Raw genomic sequence first — 17,430 nt, forward strand, 5'->3', positions numbered from 1 at the left:
CTTGCCAGCTAGGGCCCTTGCTCCCCTCTTGACCTTTTGTTGCTATTTTTGATACTGTTTCATGAAGCCTAGGCTGGCCTTGATGTCATGTAACTAAGGATAACTGGACTCCCAGTATTTCTGTCTCTGCTTCCCAAGTACAGGTGTTAAAGATGTGCACCACCATGCTGGGTTTTGCTTTCCTGGTCTGGTACGTGCCCTCTTCCTGCTAAGGCTTTGTTTAAACTGAATTATGCCATGTTCCCCATGTTTTGCATGACATTTTCTGTCTCCAGGGTTCTATACAGTGGTATCTGCTTGAAACTGGAGTTCTAGTTTGTGGCAGAGATTTTTTTTTTCTTCCCCAAACTGAAATATACTGTGGCCTTTAAATTCTAGCACATGGCCAGACTGTTCTAATCTCATGCAACTAGGTGAGATGCTTCCAAGTTTCTCTGGGCCACTGGTAAAAGTGGAGGTGGAAACTAGTAATTATTAGTGCCATTTGAGGGTCTCACACAGTGCAGAATCCCAAGCCATTGTAGATTGACTTTTTACATTGCTCCCAGGGTCTCCAGGCCCTCTGAAGAAGTAGCAAATCACAGGTAGACAGCTAATAGACATTTACAGAACACTACAAAAGTGGGAAATCCTGAGTTCTTAACTGACTGTATGGAGCTGAGCCCCTTGTATCAACACCCCTTTTCACTCGTCTGTTGCATTCATCTGTAGAGTAGGAAAACTGCACCTTTGGCAGGTTGGCGAAATAGTGCCTAAAGTGTTTTTGCTGTACAAGCATAATGAACTGAATTTGACCCCCAGAACCCATTTTAATCCCAGCAGAGGCAGACGGATCTTTGTGAGTGTGGTCTACAGAGAGAGTTCCAGGACAGCCAGAGCTGCACAGGGAAAAACTTTTGGAGGCCGTGGAAATATACAGCATATGGCAATTGATACTTTAGATGTCAACCCACCAGAAGAGTGACTCTGATGGAGGCTAATCCTGTCGAGGCAGGGACTGCAGGACCATCAATTCTGAAACTGTCACTTTTGCTAAATCAGCTTGATATCTCCCAATACCTGCACTGTAGTGTGTAATCTCATGTGATGGGTATATGTATTCTCATGATTACATCTCAGTCTTATGGGCACATATATCTGTGGACGGTCAGGAAGATGACTTTTAGCTATATAATCTTGATATATAGAATATATACAATGACATGCTTCATAAGTACATCTATTTGTCCCATTAGGACTGTAAACACTCAAAAGCCTTTTTTGTTAATTTTGCTCAAACTAATTGCACACAATTAGCTCACTTTCACCTCAGAGCAAGTTCAAACTAGATTAATGATGTTTTGTAAATAAATCATAAGTTTAAATTTATGTTCTGCCGTGGCACTGACTACCACGAGGAACAACCATCTGAGCCACTAGAAGATTAATCACCAGAGTCACAGACAGCCCCAACCACACCAATTAGAAAAAAAGATGAAGACAAGGTAAGAACACACACAACACCACAAAGAGCAACACGACACCAGTAAAATCTAGAGACCCTACAACAGTAAGACTTGAACAACCAAGTATAGATGAAGCAGAAGAAAATGACCTAAAAAAATAACTTAAGGAGAATGTTTGAGACCCTTAAAGAGGAAATGAGAAATTCCCTCAAAGAAATGGAGGAAAAGACCAAAAAAAATTGGAAGACATCAGTAAATCCCTTAAAGAAAATGAAAAAAAAAAAAGCAATGAAACATATGAAAGAAACTATTCAAGACCTGAAAACTGAAATATAGGCAATAAAGAAAACACAAGCTGAGGGAATTATAGAAACAGAAATCATGAGAAAACGATCAGGAAACAAAAATGCAAACATAAGCAGCAGAATACAAGAGGTGGAAGAGATAATCTCAAGTGCTAAAGATACAATAGAGAAAACAGATTCATCAGTCAAAGCATTAAATCTAACAAAAGCTTAAAACAAAATATTTTGGAAATATGGGAAACCATGAAAAGATCAAACCTAAGAATAATAGGAATAGAAGAAGTTCAAGTCAAAAGCACAGAAAATATATTTAACAAAATCATAGAAGAAAAATTTCCCAACTTAAAGAAAGATATGCCTATGAAGATACAAGACTCATAAAGAACACTAAATAGACTGGATTGGGAAAAAAAAAAGTCCTCTCACATAATAATCAAAACACTAAACATACAGAAGAAAGAAAGAATATTGAGAGCTGCAAAGGAAAAAAGCCAAGTAACATATAATGGCAGACCTATCAGAATTATACCTGACTTCTCATTGGAGACAATGAAAGCCGGAAGGTTGTGGTCAACTGTTATGCAGACATTAAGAGACCACGGTTGTCAGCCCAGACTACTATACCCAGAAAAACTTTAAATCAACATAAAAGGACAAAACAAGATATTCCATGACAAAACCAGTTTAACCAGTACCTAGACACAAACCCAGCCCTACACAAAGTAATAGAAGAAAAACTCCAACCCAAGGAAGTTGACTACATGAACAAAAACACAGACAATTGATGATCTCCAGCAGCAAATCCAGAAGAAGGGAAGAACACAAATTAACATCACCAACAATGAAAACTAAATAAACAGGAGATAGCAATCAAGGGCCATTAATATCCCTTAATATAAATGGACTCAACTCAGCTATAAAAAAAAAACAACAGACTAACAGATGGGATACAAGAACAGAATCCATCCTTCTTCTGCATATAAGAAACATACCACAACCTCAAAGACAGACATCACCTCAGAGTCAAGAGTTGGGAAAAAATTTCCAATCAAATGGACCTAAGAAACAAGTAGGTGTAGTTATCCTAATATCTAACAAAATAGACTTTAAACTAAAATCAATCAAAAGAGACAAAGAAGGACATTTCATATTAGTCACAGGAAAAATCCATCAAGAAAAGAAATCTCAATGCTGAACATCTATGCTCCAAATACAAGGGCACCTTCATATGTCAAAGAAACACTTCTAAAGCTTAAATCATATTAAACTCCACACACTAACAGTGGGAGAATTCAATACTCAACTCTCACCACAGGTCAGTCAGACCAAAAATTAACAGAGAAATAAGGATAGTTATGACTCAAATGGACTTAACAGACATCTTTAGAATATTCATTCCAAACAAAAAAAATATACCTTCTTCTCAGCGCCTCATGGAACCTTCTCGAAAAATGACCACATACTCAGTAACAAAACAAACTTCAAAAGATACAAAAGAAATTGGAATAACCCAATGTATCTTATCAGATCACCATGGTTTAAAACTAGATTTCAATAGCAATACTAATTCCAGAAAGCCCACGAACACATGGAAATTAAATAATGCTTGCCTGTTAAAGAAGAAATAAAGGGAGAGATTAAATACTTTCTAAAATTCAATGAAAATGGCCACACAACATACCCAAATTTATAGGACACAATGAAAGCAGTGTTAAGAGGAAAGTTCATAACAGTAAATGCCTACATAAAGAAGCTGGAAAAAAAAATCCCACACTAGTGAATTAACAGAACATTTGAAAACTTTAGAACAAAAAGAAGCAAACTCACCCAAGAGAACCAGATGGCAGGAAATAATCAAATCGAGAGCAGAAATCAACAAAATAGAAACAACACAAGACAGAATCAATGAGACAAAGAGTTGGTTCTTCTAGAAAATCAACAAAATAGACAAACCTTTATCCAAACTAACCAAACGGCAGAGAGAGAATATACAAATTAACAAAACCAGAAATGAAAAGGGGCACAAAACAGACACAGAGAAAATAGAATCATCAGGTCATATTTCAAAAACCTGTACTCCACAAACTTGGAAAAGTTAAAGAAAATGGACAACTTTCTGGATAAATATCACTTACCAAGCTAAATCAAGACCAGGTAAGCAAAATAAACAGACCTATAACTGCTAAAGAAATAGAAGCAGTCCTCAAAAGTCTCCCAACCAAAAAAAGCCCAGGATCAGATGTTTTCAGCTCAGAATTATACAGGATTTTCAAAGAAGAACTAATACCAGTACTCAAATTGTGCCTCACAATAGGAACAGAAGGAACATTGCCAAGCTCTCTTTATGAGGCTACAATTACCTTGATATCCAAACCACAGAAAGACATTACTAAGAAAGAGAATTACAGACCAATCTCACTCATGAACTTTGATGTAAAAATGCTAAATAAAATACTGGCAAATCAAATCCAAGAATACTTTATAACCATCATCCACCATGATCAAGTTGGCTTCATCCCAGAGATGCAGTGTTGTAGGAGCTGTGGGCTGTGTTCCTGTAGCATGGCTCTCAGCCACCTGGCTAGCTTATGCCCCCGAAATAACAACACATAAACTGTATTCATATAAACACTGCTTGGCCCATTAGCTCCAGCCTCCTACTGGCCAACTCTCACATCCTTATCAACCCACCTCCATTAATGTGTGTAGCACCACGAGGTGTGACCCTCCAGAAAGATTCTAGCATACGTTCATCTTGGGCTGGAACTTCATTGCGTCTGCTCTGGAGAAGAGAGGCATGGCGTCTGCCTCACTTCCTCCCAGCATTCTGTTCTGTTTACTCCGCCTACCTAATTTTTTTGTCCTATCAAGGGCCAAGGTAGTTTCTTTATTAACCAATGAAAACAGCTCAAAACATAAGATTCCCACATCAATGCAGGGATGGTTCAACATAAGAAAATCTATCAACATAATCCACCATATAAACAAACTCAAAAATAAAATCCACATGATCATCGTATTAGATGCTGAAAAAGCTTCTTACAAAATACAACATTCCTTCATGATAAAGGTCTTGGAGAGAGCAGGAGTACACGGAACATACCTAAACATAATAAATGCAATCTAGAGTAAGCCAACAGCCAACATCAAACTAAATGGAGAGAAACTCCAAGTGATTCCACTGAAATCAGGGACAAGACAAGCTTGCCCACTCTCTCCATATCTGTTCAATATAGTTCTCGAGGTCCTAGCAAGAGCAATAAGACACCAAAAGGAGATCAAGAAGATACAAGTTAGAAAAGAAATCAAACTCTCACTATTTGCTGATGATATGATAGTTTACATAAGTGATCCCAAAAATTCTACCAAGGAAGTTCTACAACTCACAAACACTTTCAGCAATGTAGCAGGATACAAGATTAACTCAAAAATATCAGTAAGCCTCCTGTACACAGATGATAAAAGAGCTGGGAAAGAAATCAAAGAAACAACACCCTTCACAATAGACACAAATAACATAAAATATCTCTGAGTAACTCTGACCAAACAAGTGGTTTGACTTGTATGACAAGACTTTAAATCTTTAAAGAAATTGAAGAAAACAGCAAAAAATGGAAAGATCTCCCATGCTGTTGTTTAGGCAGAATTAACATAGTAAAAATGGCAGTCTTACAAAAAGCAATCTACAGATTTAATGCAATGCCCATCAGAATCCCAGCAAAATTCTTTTTTTTTTTTTTTTTTTTTTTTTTTTTTTTGGATTTTCGAGACAGGGTTTCTCCGTAGCTTTTGGTTCCTGTCCTGGAACTCACTCTGTAGACCAGGCTGGCCTCATACTCCCAGAGATCCGCCTGCCTCTGCCTCCCAAGTGCTGGGATTAAAGGCGTGCGCCACCGCCCGGCCCAGCAAAATTCTTCATAGTCCTCAAAAGAACAACACTCAACTTCATATGGAAAAGCAAAACATCCAGGATACCCAAAACAATCCTGTACAATAAAAGAACTTCTGGAGGCATCACAATCCCTGACTTCAATAATATTGAAAACAGCCTGGTATTGGCATAAGAACAGACAGGAGGATCAATGGAACTGAATCGAAGACCTGGATATTAATGCACACACCTTCGAACTCCTGATTTTTGACAAAGAAGCAAAAAATATTAAATGGAAAAAAGAAAGCATATTTAACAAATGGTGCTTGCATAACTGGATATCAACATGTAGAAGAATGAAAATAGACCCATATCTATCACCATGCACAAAACTCAAGCCCAAATGGATCAAAGACTTCAACATAAAGCCAGCCACACCCAACCTTATAAAAGAGAAGTACACTTGAACACATTGACACAGGAGACCACTTCCTAAATATAACCCTAGCAGCACAGACACTGAGAAAAACAATTAATAAATGGGATCTCCTGAAACTGAAAAGCTTCTGTAAAGCAAAGGACATAGTCAACAAGACAAAATGACAGCCTACTGAATGGAGACAAGATCTTCATTAACCTTACATCAGACAGGTCTGATCTACAAAATATACAAAGAATTCAAGAAATTGGTCATTAAAAGAACAAATAATCCAATAAAAATGGAGTACAGACCTAAACAGAGAACTCTCAACAGAGGAATCTAAAGTGGCTGGAAGACACTTAAGAAAATGTTCAACATCCTTAGTCATCAGAGAAATGCAAATCAAAACAACTCTGAGATTCCATCTTACATCTGTAAGAATGGCCATGATCAAAAACACTGATGACAACTTATGTTTGTTGTGGGGTAAAGGGAACACTTCTGCATTGCTGGTGGGAGTGCAAACTGGTATAACCCCGTTGGACATCAGCGTGGTGATTTCTCACAAAATTAGGAAACAACCCTCCTCAAGACCTAGTAATACCACTTTTGGGTATATATCCAAAGGATGCTCAATCATGCCACAAAGACATGTGCTCAACTATGTTCATAGAAGCATTGTTTGCTATAGCCAGAACCTGGAAACAACTAAATGCCTCTCCACTGAAGAATGGATAAGGAAAATATGGTACATTTACACAATGGAGTACTACACAGAAGAAAAAAAATAGTGTCATCTTGGAATTTGCAGGCAAATGGATGGAGCTAGAGAACATCATTTTGAGTGAGGTATCCCAGACCCAGAAAGACAATTTTCATATGTATTCACTCATAAGTGTTTTTTAAACATAAAGCAAAGGAAACCAGCCTATAAACCACAATCCCAGAGAAGCTAGACAATAACGAAGACACTAAGAGAAAGTTATATAGATCTAATCTACATAGGAAGTAGAAAAAGACAAGATCTCCTGAGTAAATTGGGAGCCATGGGGACCTTGGGAGAGGATTGAAGGGGATAGAAATGGCAGGGAGGGGAGCAGAGAAAGATGCAGAACTCAATAAAAATCAATTTAAAAAAGTTTTTATGTTCTGGTGGAAACTCCATCCCGGCCCTTGGCATTCATATATCCAAAGAGTCTGAAATGTTTTGGTAGAAACTCCACCCTAAACCTACTCTCCCATCTCTTTCCAAAGCCTGCCTCATCTCAGAAATCCCACCAAATGATGACTCATCCCCTAGAGATGCTCAAGACCACTCCCACAGAGTATTTAAACTGTTCCCCAGAAAGTAGACAATGTGGTTTTTTGTCTCTCTTTTCTGTCTCCTCTGGGGGAGGGGGATGCTGGTGCTGGAAAATCATCTGGGAGACATCTTTTTAGTCATTAAACCTTGACCTTTTTTTTTCAAATCATCTTTTTGTTTTGGTTTGGTTTTTGAGATAGGCTTTCTTTGTAGCTTTGGAGCCTGTCCTGGGACTCATTTTGTGGACCAGGCTGGCCTTGAACTAACAGAAATCTGCCTGTCTCTGCCCCCTGAGTGCTGCGATTAAAGTGTCCCACCACTATCCATCAACCTGGGCTTTTTCCAAATCCTGATTGATTTAGCCTTATTTGTATTGCTGCTTCGGCAAAGAGGCTTTTTGGAGTGCAGAAACTTTCCACTTTACAGCTAGCTATGCACAAGGTCAGAGTCCTGATGTCTAACCAGGTTGCTATACAAAGCACCCTAAGAAAAGCATCCCAATTCTTTACTTGCCAAGTTTGCTGACAATAGACCTATACTTCAAAGTTTGTCACTGGGCACTGTACCTTACTCCCTCCCTGGTCTGGAAACCCTTATGTTGCCACAGTAAATGGCCTGGATCCTTATTCGCTTACCCTAGGAATGAACTTTTGACCAATGAGAGGTAACTCTTGCAAATTTTTATTATTGCTCCAAAGCCTTCTGGAAGAAAGAAAGTTTGAAGGCTAAAGGAGAAGCTAGGAGAAATTAAAATTAGGACAGGCGAATTAGAATAAAAGTAGACCAATAAGGAGACCAATTCAGAAAAGCACAGGGTGAATTTGTTTGTTTACCCTTAGCTAACCTAAGGGGGAAAAAGTTCATTTCATTTGCTGTAGCATCCAGTCCGAACCCTGAAGAGGGTCTTAAGGCTAGACCCCAAAGGTTCTTGAAAAAAAAAAACAAAACAAACAAACAAAAAAAACACCTGACTGAGGTGGGGATGGCAAGCAAACAAGCAAACAAGCAAGCAAAACCCTGATGATTTGTAATGCCAGTACTGGGGAGGCTGAGACAGGCAGATAGATCCCTGGGCCTTGTTGGTTACCCAGCCTGGTCTACTTGGCAAGCTTCATGCCTGTAAGAGACCCTATCCCCAACAGATAATGTGAATGGTTCTTGGGGAATGACAACTGAAATATCTTGAGCTTCCACACACATGCTCACAAAAGTATACACACACAAAACAAGTGGGCATTCAGAGCACAAAAATTTGAGGATTTTTTTTCTGTATTTAACTTCTGCCTAAAACATTTATTCTTCCCACCTGGCATTTTCCAGTCAATTTAACTCAGAAAATAAAGAAGATTTATCTCAATTACATATGTGTATATTTGTTATGTATACATGTATGCAGAAGCCAAAGGTGGTTATGAGATCTCCTGCAGCTGGAGTTACAGGCTGTGGTGAGCCACCAACTCAAGTCCTCTGCAAGAACAATGTGTGGCCGGGCGATGGTGGCACACGCCTTTAATCCCAGCACTCGGGAGGCAGAGGCAGGCGGATCTCTGTGAGTTCAAGACCAGCCTGGTCTACAGAGCTAGTTCCAGGACAGGCTTCAAAGCCACAGAGAAACCCCGTCTCGAAAAACAAAAAACAAAAAACAAAAAACAAAAAAAAGAACAATGTGTGTTTTGAAACAGTGAGCCCCTCTCTCTCCATAAAGCCCCTTAGTTTATATTTAAATACTACTTCCTTCAAGTGATCCATTTCAGTCTCATGTGAGGCTTTTTGTTTGTTTTGAGACAGGGTTTCTCTGTAGTCTCTGTAGTGTTTTTGGAGCCTGTCCTGGAACTAGCTCTTGTAGACCAGGCTGGTCTCGAACTCAGAGATCCGCCTGCCTCTGCCTCCCAAGTGCTGGGATTAAAGGCGTGCGCCACCACTGCCCGGCTGAGTAATCCATTGTTAATGGTTAATCCTTAAGCTACTAACAAAGCTGTTGACAGTCTGTTCTCATTCTTCTAGGCGTACAACTTTATAGTTCTTTATTTCTGCATTTCTATTTCCGGAATCTATATTTTTATATTCTTATTTTTGGACCTTTAAAGCTTGATCCCAGCACTCGGCAGGCAGAGGCAGGTGGATCTCTGGGAGTTTGAGGCCAGCCTGGTCTACAAGAGCTAGTTCTGGGACAGGCACCAAAGCTACAGAGAAACCCTGTCTCGAAAAACCAAAAAAAAAAAAGAAAGAAAAAGAAAAAAAGCTTGATCCAGAAAAGCTAGGACTACATTTTCTCTATCTCAAAAACCAAACAAAAATTTATAAATCCATGCATACAAATCAAAATAAAATGCTGTTTCAAGTAAGACATGGAACCTTTATTATTTTGAGACATAATGTCTTTTGTATATTCCAGGTTGGCTTCAAACTTACTATTTAGCAAGTGATGTGGGATTCCCCGCTATATGCTGTGAATATGTTTTATTATCATTGGTTAATAAATAAGCTCTTTGGCCTGTGATAGAGAAGAATAGAGCTAGGCGGGCAGTGGGGGGGGGCGACTAAATTGAATGCTGGGAGAAAGTAGGCAGAGTCAGAGAGATGCCATGTAGCCACTGAAGGAGAAAGACATGGGCCCACCTTACTGGTAAACCACGAGCCTCATGATAAAATACAAAATATAGGAATGGGTTGATTTAAGATGTAAGAGTTAGCTAGAAGTATGCATAAGCTAATAGGCCAAGCAGTGTTATAATTAATATAGTTTCTGTGTGATTATTTCGGGTCTGGGCAGCCGAGAAATTAACAAGCAGTCTCTGCCTACAAGCAAGAATAACCTTGACCTTGTGAGCTTCTTGCCTTAACCACCCCAAGAGCTGGGATTATAGTTGTGTGACACTCCATCCAGTTCATGCCTTCCTGGGGGTGGCACCCAGGACTTCAATCCTTCCACTTAGTTATACCCTGAGCCTAAGCTATTTTTAAATGACATATAAAAGCATAAAGTTGTGTATATGTCCCATATGTCTTCAATACATGAATACATTGTAGAATGTTTAAACCAAGTTAAATGAATCTGTCTCATTTACCATTTCTTTATTGTGAAAACTCAAAGTCCTACCTGATTGCAGGTTGAATCTTAGTAAGTCCACACGGCTGGAGTTGTAGAAGCATGCTTGCCTACCATACATAAGACCCTGAATTTTGTTCCTAGCAATGGAGAAGAGAGGAGAGAAAAAAATAAAGTGAAAATTGAAGTGAAAAAATCAATTTTTAGTTCTTGAAAATGGTGTCCTATATAAGGAGGTAATCATTATGTTTCAGTTTTTTTAAATTGGCTGAAAGAAACAAACTCTGAGTTGTAATTTGTTAGCTATTTTTAGGTAAAATATAGAAAAGTGTCTTTATTATTACCTCCCTTAAAGACTGTCAGATATAGATAAGTAGATTTGATGTGGAAAATGTAATTACTTATGCAACATTAAGTCACATAAATCCTCAGATCTTATTTAAGAAAAAGCATATAATGTAATTAAATTACTAAATATAATAAATATATTTATAAGTATAATATAAATATATTTATTTTCAATGTCAAACAACCTCAAATTGCCATATCTTTTAAGACATTCTCAAATAGCAACAGAAATGAAACCATTCCTTTCCTCTTTTGTATTACCGTAGAGAAAGCAGCTAGAAAATAAGTGTTCAAAAAGTGACTATGGACAGGGCTGTGGTGGCACACACCTTTAATCCAGCCCAGTTCTTGTGAGGCAGGGTCAAGTAGTTCTCTGTGAATTCGAGGCCAACCTGATCTACATAATGAGTACCAGGATTGCCAGGGCTACCCACAGCGAAACTCTATCTTGATTAAACAAAAACAAACAAACAAACAAGCAATAATAACAAAAAGAACTCAACACACCAAATTAAAAAAAAAGTGGCCATCGACTAGACATTATAGCACAGGCCTATAATCTCAGTACTATTAATGCTGAGGCAGAAGGATGGCGGATTAGATACTTGTGGCTGTGATGAAATACTTGACAGAAAACAAGTTCAAAGAAAAAAATATGCCAGGCGATGGTGGCACACGCCTTTGATCCCAGCACTCGGGAGGCAGAGGCAGGCGGATCTCTGTGAGTTTGAGACCAGCCTGGTCTACAGAGTTAGTTCCAGGACAGGCTCCAAAGCTACAGAGAAACCCTGTCTCGAAAAAAACCAAAAAAAAAAAAAAAAGAAAAGAAAGAAAGAAGGAAAGAAAAAATATTTCTTTCTATTCAGGATGGTGTCACCCACATTCAGAATGACTCTTCCCTCTTCTGTTAAACTCTGAAAACCACCTCACAGATAGCCCAAAGGTCATATCTCCTAAGTGAGTCCAAATCCAGTTGATAACGACAATTATAATGAAAGACCCTCAGAGAGGACCTTCCCTCAGGAGGAGACCCCTGAACCCAAGGAACAGTCCGAGACCACTGGCTGCAACAGCAAGAGGTTTTTTTTTTTTTTATTATTATTAAGAAGTGCACAGGTACCTGCAGGCGTCAGAGTCTATTTGGAAGACTTGCACGTTGGCAGGCTGGGTAAGGGTCTTTTTATAGGAAAAAGGACGGCAAAAGCAGGCATACAGAAGCAGATGCATGGTTACAGGGATTTCATTGGTCAGTTTGAATGAGGTGATGGGTTTACTTGAGGACAAGTTCCTCGGGGACATGAAGATCTGATGATAGCTGACTTGGTTCTATCTAGGGCACATGTAGTTTGTCCCAGAACTTTTCGTTCCCCTCCTAGGCCTGATGTCTGACCACAGATATCCTGTCTGACAGCCTAGGAGTACCAACTTTACCTTGAACTTATACTTGTTTGTGTGAAAGCCTTGCAAAATGGCGTTACTGCAGCTAAGCTGGGGTCTTTCAATAACAGATGTCCATTCTGAAGCCAGCCTGGACTGCATAGCAAGATTGTTCTCATGGGAATAAAAATAAATAAGTTGTCTCAATAGTATAGTGTCTAGAGGTTTTAGAATGTCCTGTAGTTAGTCAATGCTCATTGTATCCTCGAAGGTCAGTATTCTGCCAATACCGCCCCTTGTATATGGGGTTTATGGTAATATACAAACTACGCTTGTGCCTTTATCCAGTCTTTTTCTTCTTTCGTTTGTTTGATTTTTGATTCAGGGTTTCTCTACATATCCTTCGTGTCCTGGAACTCACCATTTAGACCAGGCTGGCCTCAAGCTCTCAAAGATCCAACCACCTCTGTCTCCAGAGTGCTTGGGATCAAAGGCAATCGCCACCATGCCACTCTGTCTTTTTCATAGGTCACACTAAATAGAAACCAAAGGCTTCCGGTAAGCCCCTGTAAAGCTTATTTTTATTTCTTTGTGGAACAAAGTAAGAGAGTGATAGCAACTCGCTATCTAGCATTTATTCTTACAGCGTTGTGGCGCCCACTACTGCCCCCTTTCGTCGTTTATATTTCAACAAGGAAATAAACAAGACTCGAAAGACTACAACTCCCAGGGAGCCTCACGGCAGGCGACGCCAACGTGCCGTAGCGGTTAGTCATCCTTCCTGAAGCAGCCTTCCTCTTCCTGGACTCGGAACCTGGCTTTGCGGGCGCGCGCGCAGGCTGATTTACCTAGCCAACCAGGCACGGGAGCGCGCGCCCCCGGACTACGCGTGTTGTCACGTGACACGGGGGCGTGCTTTTCCTGCCGAGCGCGCTCCCGTGCGCGTCCCCAGGGGGGCGGCCGTCCGGCGTACGAGTCGGTGAGGAGCTGGATCCTCAGACGCGGCGTCCGACCAGCCGGTGGTTCCCCGAGCCGCGAGGCCGAAAAACGAGGAGGGCGGGCCCGGCTGCGGCACCGCGGCGACGACACACCGAGCGAGCGCCTGGGCCTGAGGGGAGCGATGCTGTGGTTCCAGGGCGCCATTCCGGCGGCCATCGCGTCGGCTAAAAGGAGCGGCGCTGTCTTCGTGGTGTTCGTGGCAGGTGACTGGGGAGTGGGCCTGAGAGGGAAGGAACCGAGGTAGTGCGTTTTTCCTGGTTCTCGTTAGCGTCGAGTGGACCCGGTGGGAGGACCCGCGCTGCGGCTGGGTTCCCACAGCCTAAGCCTGTCGCCAAGTCCGCTCGGGTCTGTTCGGGTCCGCTCGTCCCCGATCGGGGCCAGTTAGGTTTTCTGTTGCTTGGCTCCGGGCTTGTCCCGGCTGCGGGACCGACCCGGACGCCAAGCTTCTTCAGACCGCGGGCGGGCTCGGGACTCCTCGGTGGCTCTGGCTCTGTTTGGGACGCCGGCCTGACCCCTGTGCTTCTGTGTGGGGAGCGCATTCCAGGCCCTGTCCCCAAACACTGAACCCTGCCAGGAGAAGCGCCCTGTAGGCCCCGGCAGTCGGTTTGTCGCCGGCAGACCCCCATAAACCCCCGCCCCGGTTCCCCCTTGATCCTCTAGGATCCCCCTTTCAAGGGGGCTTAAACGTCCTTTTAATTCTGGACGTTCAGGTGGGATTGGGACGAGCCACTAGGCAGACAATTGGGTCTAATTAGTTGTGAGCTGTCAAGAAAGCTGTGTCATCGGTAAGCCACAAAGAAACCACTTGGTGTCCACAGCAGCTGTCTTAGAATGTTCCTGAAACATAAGCTTCGTAGAGGGGTAATCTTTTATGATAGCGCTAGGAGGGTAATCTAAGATATAACTTAGATTTATTACAAGTTGACTACACACACACACACATACACTCACACTCTTTTAACATAGTTTTAAAAGTACATACTCAGTCGTGATTCTTACCTTCTAATGTAAAGTCTAGTTTTCCAGACATGCGCTAACTCATTACCCTATGTTTCTCTGTATTATTTTGTTCCATAATCTGTTTTATTTCTGAAGTCTTGTATATTTGCAGTCAATCATCTGCTTCTGTAGTTTTCTACATTCTTGTTACATGGAACAATTTGGGTGACAACTGTTAATTTGAAGTGTATTTTTTTAATTTTACGTTCATTGGTGTTTTGCCTGTATGTATGTCTGTTGGAGGGTGTCAAAGGCCTGGAACTGGAGTTACAGACAGGTGTGAACTGTCGTGTGGGTGCTGGGAATTGAACTCGGGTCCTCTGGAAAAGCAGCCATTGGTGCTCTTAACTGCTGAGCTCTCTCTCCAGCCCCTGAAGTGTGTTTCTTCACCTACTTGTGTTTAGTAACATTGTACTCATAATTGACCCTCATCTCTAGTAATTCTATAATTTGTCCATTTTTGTAAAGAAAAATGACTGAAATATGAGTTTATTTAGCCTTAAAATTTAAATGTCTGTTATACTAAATTTTTAGCATGATACTGTTAAGTTAGAGCATAAATCATTTAGATTCTATTGAAGTTGTATTATGCATTAAATAAATAAATAAATAAGTCTTGTAATCCAGTAAGGACAATAGTCACATAAGAATGAAAAGACTATGACACTATAGTATGAAGTCAATAGGTTTATGAGATTTTAATATGGTTGTAAGCCATCACGTGGGTTTGGGAATTGAACCCAGGTCCTCTGAAAGAGCAGCTAGTGCTTTTAACTACTGAACTATCTCTACAACCCTAGTTTATAACATTTTAAACTGTGTTCTTCACAAAATTTCAATAGCTTTTTTTTTGGGGGGGGGGTATGTGGTATTTTATTTTCACTGTTTCTATACTTGAACATCTTAGGTCCAGTGTTGTAAAGTAACTTGAACCAGGCTCAGAAAAAATGGTTGGTTGGTTTTTATTGCTTTGAGACAGGATCTCACAGATAGCACAGGCTGGCCTTGAGCTCCCAAGTTTTGGGATTATAGGCTTGTGCAACCACACCAGATTAAAATTTACATTTTAACAGTGAGGGGAATTTTATTTTTACAGGGTTAAACTACTCAGAGATCTGTCTGCCTTTGCCTCCCAGGTACTGGAATCGAAGGTGTGCACCACCATACCTGGCTTAACAGTAAAATATTTTATCCACTTAGAAAAAGTATCTTGCTTTTGTTCATTTGTTTTTGAGACAGGGTCTTACTTTGTAGTCTAGGCTGACCCCAAACTCATAATTGTCTTCCTTCTTCAGCCTTCCAAGTGCATAGGTTATATCTGGGGGCTTTTTTTCTTTGTTTTTTAAAGACAAAAACAACAAACAGCCGTGTGGTGGTGGTACAGGCCTTTACTCCCAGCACTCAGGAGGCAGAGGCAGGAAACTCTCTGAGTTTGAGGCTAGCCCTGTCTACAGAGTGAGTTCCTGGATAACCAGGGTTACAAAGAGAAACACGTCTCAAAAAAAAAAAAAAAAAGGAGGAAAAGAACAGTTGTAGGTTATATGGTAAAATAAATCAGTAGATAAATGAACTTTAGAATCATAGTATCCATGTTTGTTTAGCAGAACATGCCATTGATGATACATAACCATTCCTAAAAAGTACTAAGGCAGTCAGTTAACTTGAAAGAAAAAAGTTCCCCTTCATGGGTGGGTCCAAACCTGGGGCTACATTCATGCCAGGTAATTGTTCTACTAAAGAACTAGACCCCTAGTCTAACTTGCTAGATTTGATTAACAAATATTTGAAAGCTGTAAAAATATACACACTCCTCAGTTAACTTTACTGAAATTTGCTGGTATTAGATATATTTAGAATATCATCGACCATTGAATGTTTGCAGAAATACTGTTAGGAATGGACAGTGGAGTCTGTCCCTTAACCTCTTCCAAGACCTAGAGTTTTAGCTAGGTCATCCCAACACAAAGTAGGATAAATGTTGCTCTAAGAATGTATAGACACAGCCTTTAATCCCAGCAGAGGCAGGTGGATCTTTGTGAGTTCGAGGCCTACTGGCTTATGAGAGCTAGTTCCAGGACAGGCTCCAAAACTACAGAGAAACCCTGTCTCAAAAAAGCCATTAAAATAAAATAAATAAAAATAAAAAAAATGTATAGACACTGGGATCATAAAGCAGCAACATTCTGATAGCACCTAACGGGTAGGCCCCATCTTTAGACATTGTGACATGACACTGCTGTCTGTGGAGTTCACACCTTAGAACCTCAGAATCAAGTTTCACCACCATCACCACCCCATCCCCAGCCAAATAGTTCTCAAGATATTTTAAACAAGTTCACAGGACTTTATATTGTACCATAGACATAGCTATTCTCTTATGCTTTGACACATGGTTATACATGCCTGGGCCTAGAGCTTTGTTCTTAACTTGAAGAATATGTCTAGAACTTAGGGTTTTCTTGATCTGAGATCCCATTAATAATATATCAACCTTTAAAAAATTCAACTTATATATAAAAATTCAGTTTATTGCTGGGTGATGGTCACATACCTTTAATTCTAGCACTTGGGAGACAGAGGCAGATGCATCTCTGTGAGTTCAAGGCCAGCCTGGTCTACAGTGTTGAGTTACAGGACAGCCAGGGCTACACAGAGAAACCCTATCTCTAAAAATGAAACAAAATTCAACTTATTAAGAAATGTAAAAGGTAGCTATAGCTAGAGGAAGTGTTTCAAGAATGTTCAAAAAACTATTTCAGGTACACACACACACTACATACAGGGACTGGAGAGATGGCTCAGTGGTTAAGAGCGTTTTTTTGCTTCTGCGGAGGACCTAGGTTCAGCACCCATGTGCAACTTAGAACCACTTACAACTCCAGATCTAGGGGATTTGATGCCTCTTCTGACTCCACAGCCTTCTGTACATATGTGATCTACATAAACACACATAAATATTTTTTACAAATTATTTCAGGGAAAAAGTTTTAGGCAAGTTTTTATTTTATGAAATTGTTTCCTTTTACTTTTTTAGAGGCTAAGTCTTGCTATTGCCCAGGCTGCCCTCCAATTCCTGGACTTAGTAATCCTCCTAGCCTCAGCCTCCCAAGTATCTAGGACTTTAAGCATGGGCTACGGCATCTGGCTTTGATTAATAAAATTTTCATGAATGGAGTAAAATTAAATATTTAATTTAATTAAAAATTAATTGTAGAGTTGTATTAGAAACTAGAGATAATTCAACTGAATTAACAAGAATTTCTAGTTTTAGGGGGCTGGAGAGATGGCTCAGCGGTTAAGAGCATTGCCTGCT

General features: G+C 40.3%; 1 protein-coding gene across 1 annotated transcript in view; it reads left to right on the top strand.

Annotated features, from left to right (window-relative positions):
• The first annotated feature begins 13,040 nt into the window (after positions 1–13,040).
• The window catches only part of Ubxn4 (UBX domain protein 4), a 32,823-nt gene continuing 28,433 nt past the window's right edge, over positions 13,041–17,430 (top strand). The window contains exon 1 of the mRNA XM_041648563.1: positions 13,041–13,321. Coding sequence (XP_041504497.1) covers positions 13,240–13,321 — 82 coding nt within the window. The 5' untranslated portion in view covers positions 13,041–13,239. The remainder of the gene's footprint in view (positions 13,322–17,430) is intronic.

The sequence above is a fragment of the Microtus oregoni genome, unplaced genomic scaffold (assembly GCF_018167655.1).
Source record: "Microtus oregoni isolate MIOR12 unplaced genomic scaffold, Mior012 000003F_ref0000135, whole genome shotgun sequence".
Taxonomy (NCBI): domain Eukaryota; kingdom Metazoa; phylum Chordata; class Mammalia; order Rodentia; family Cricetidae; genus Microtus; species Microtus oregoni.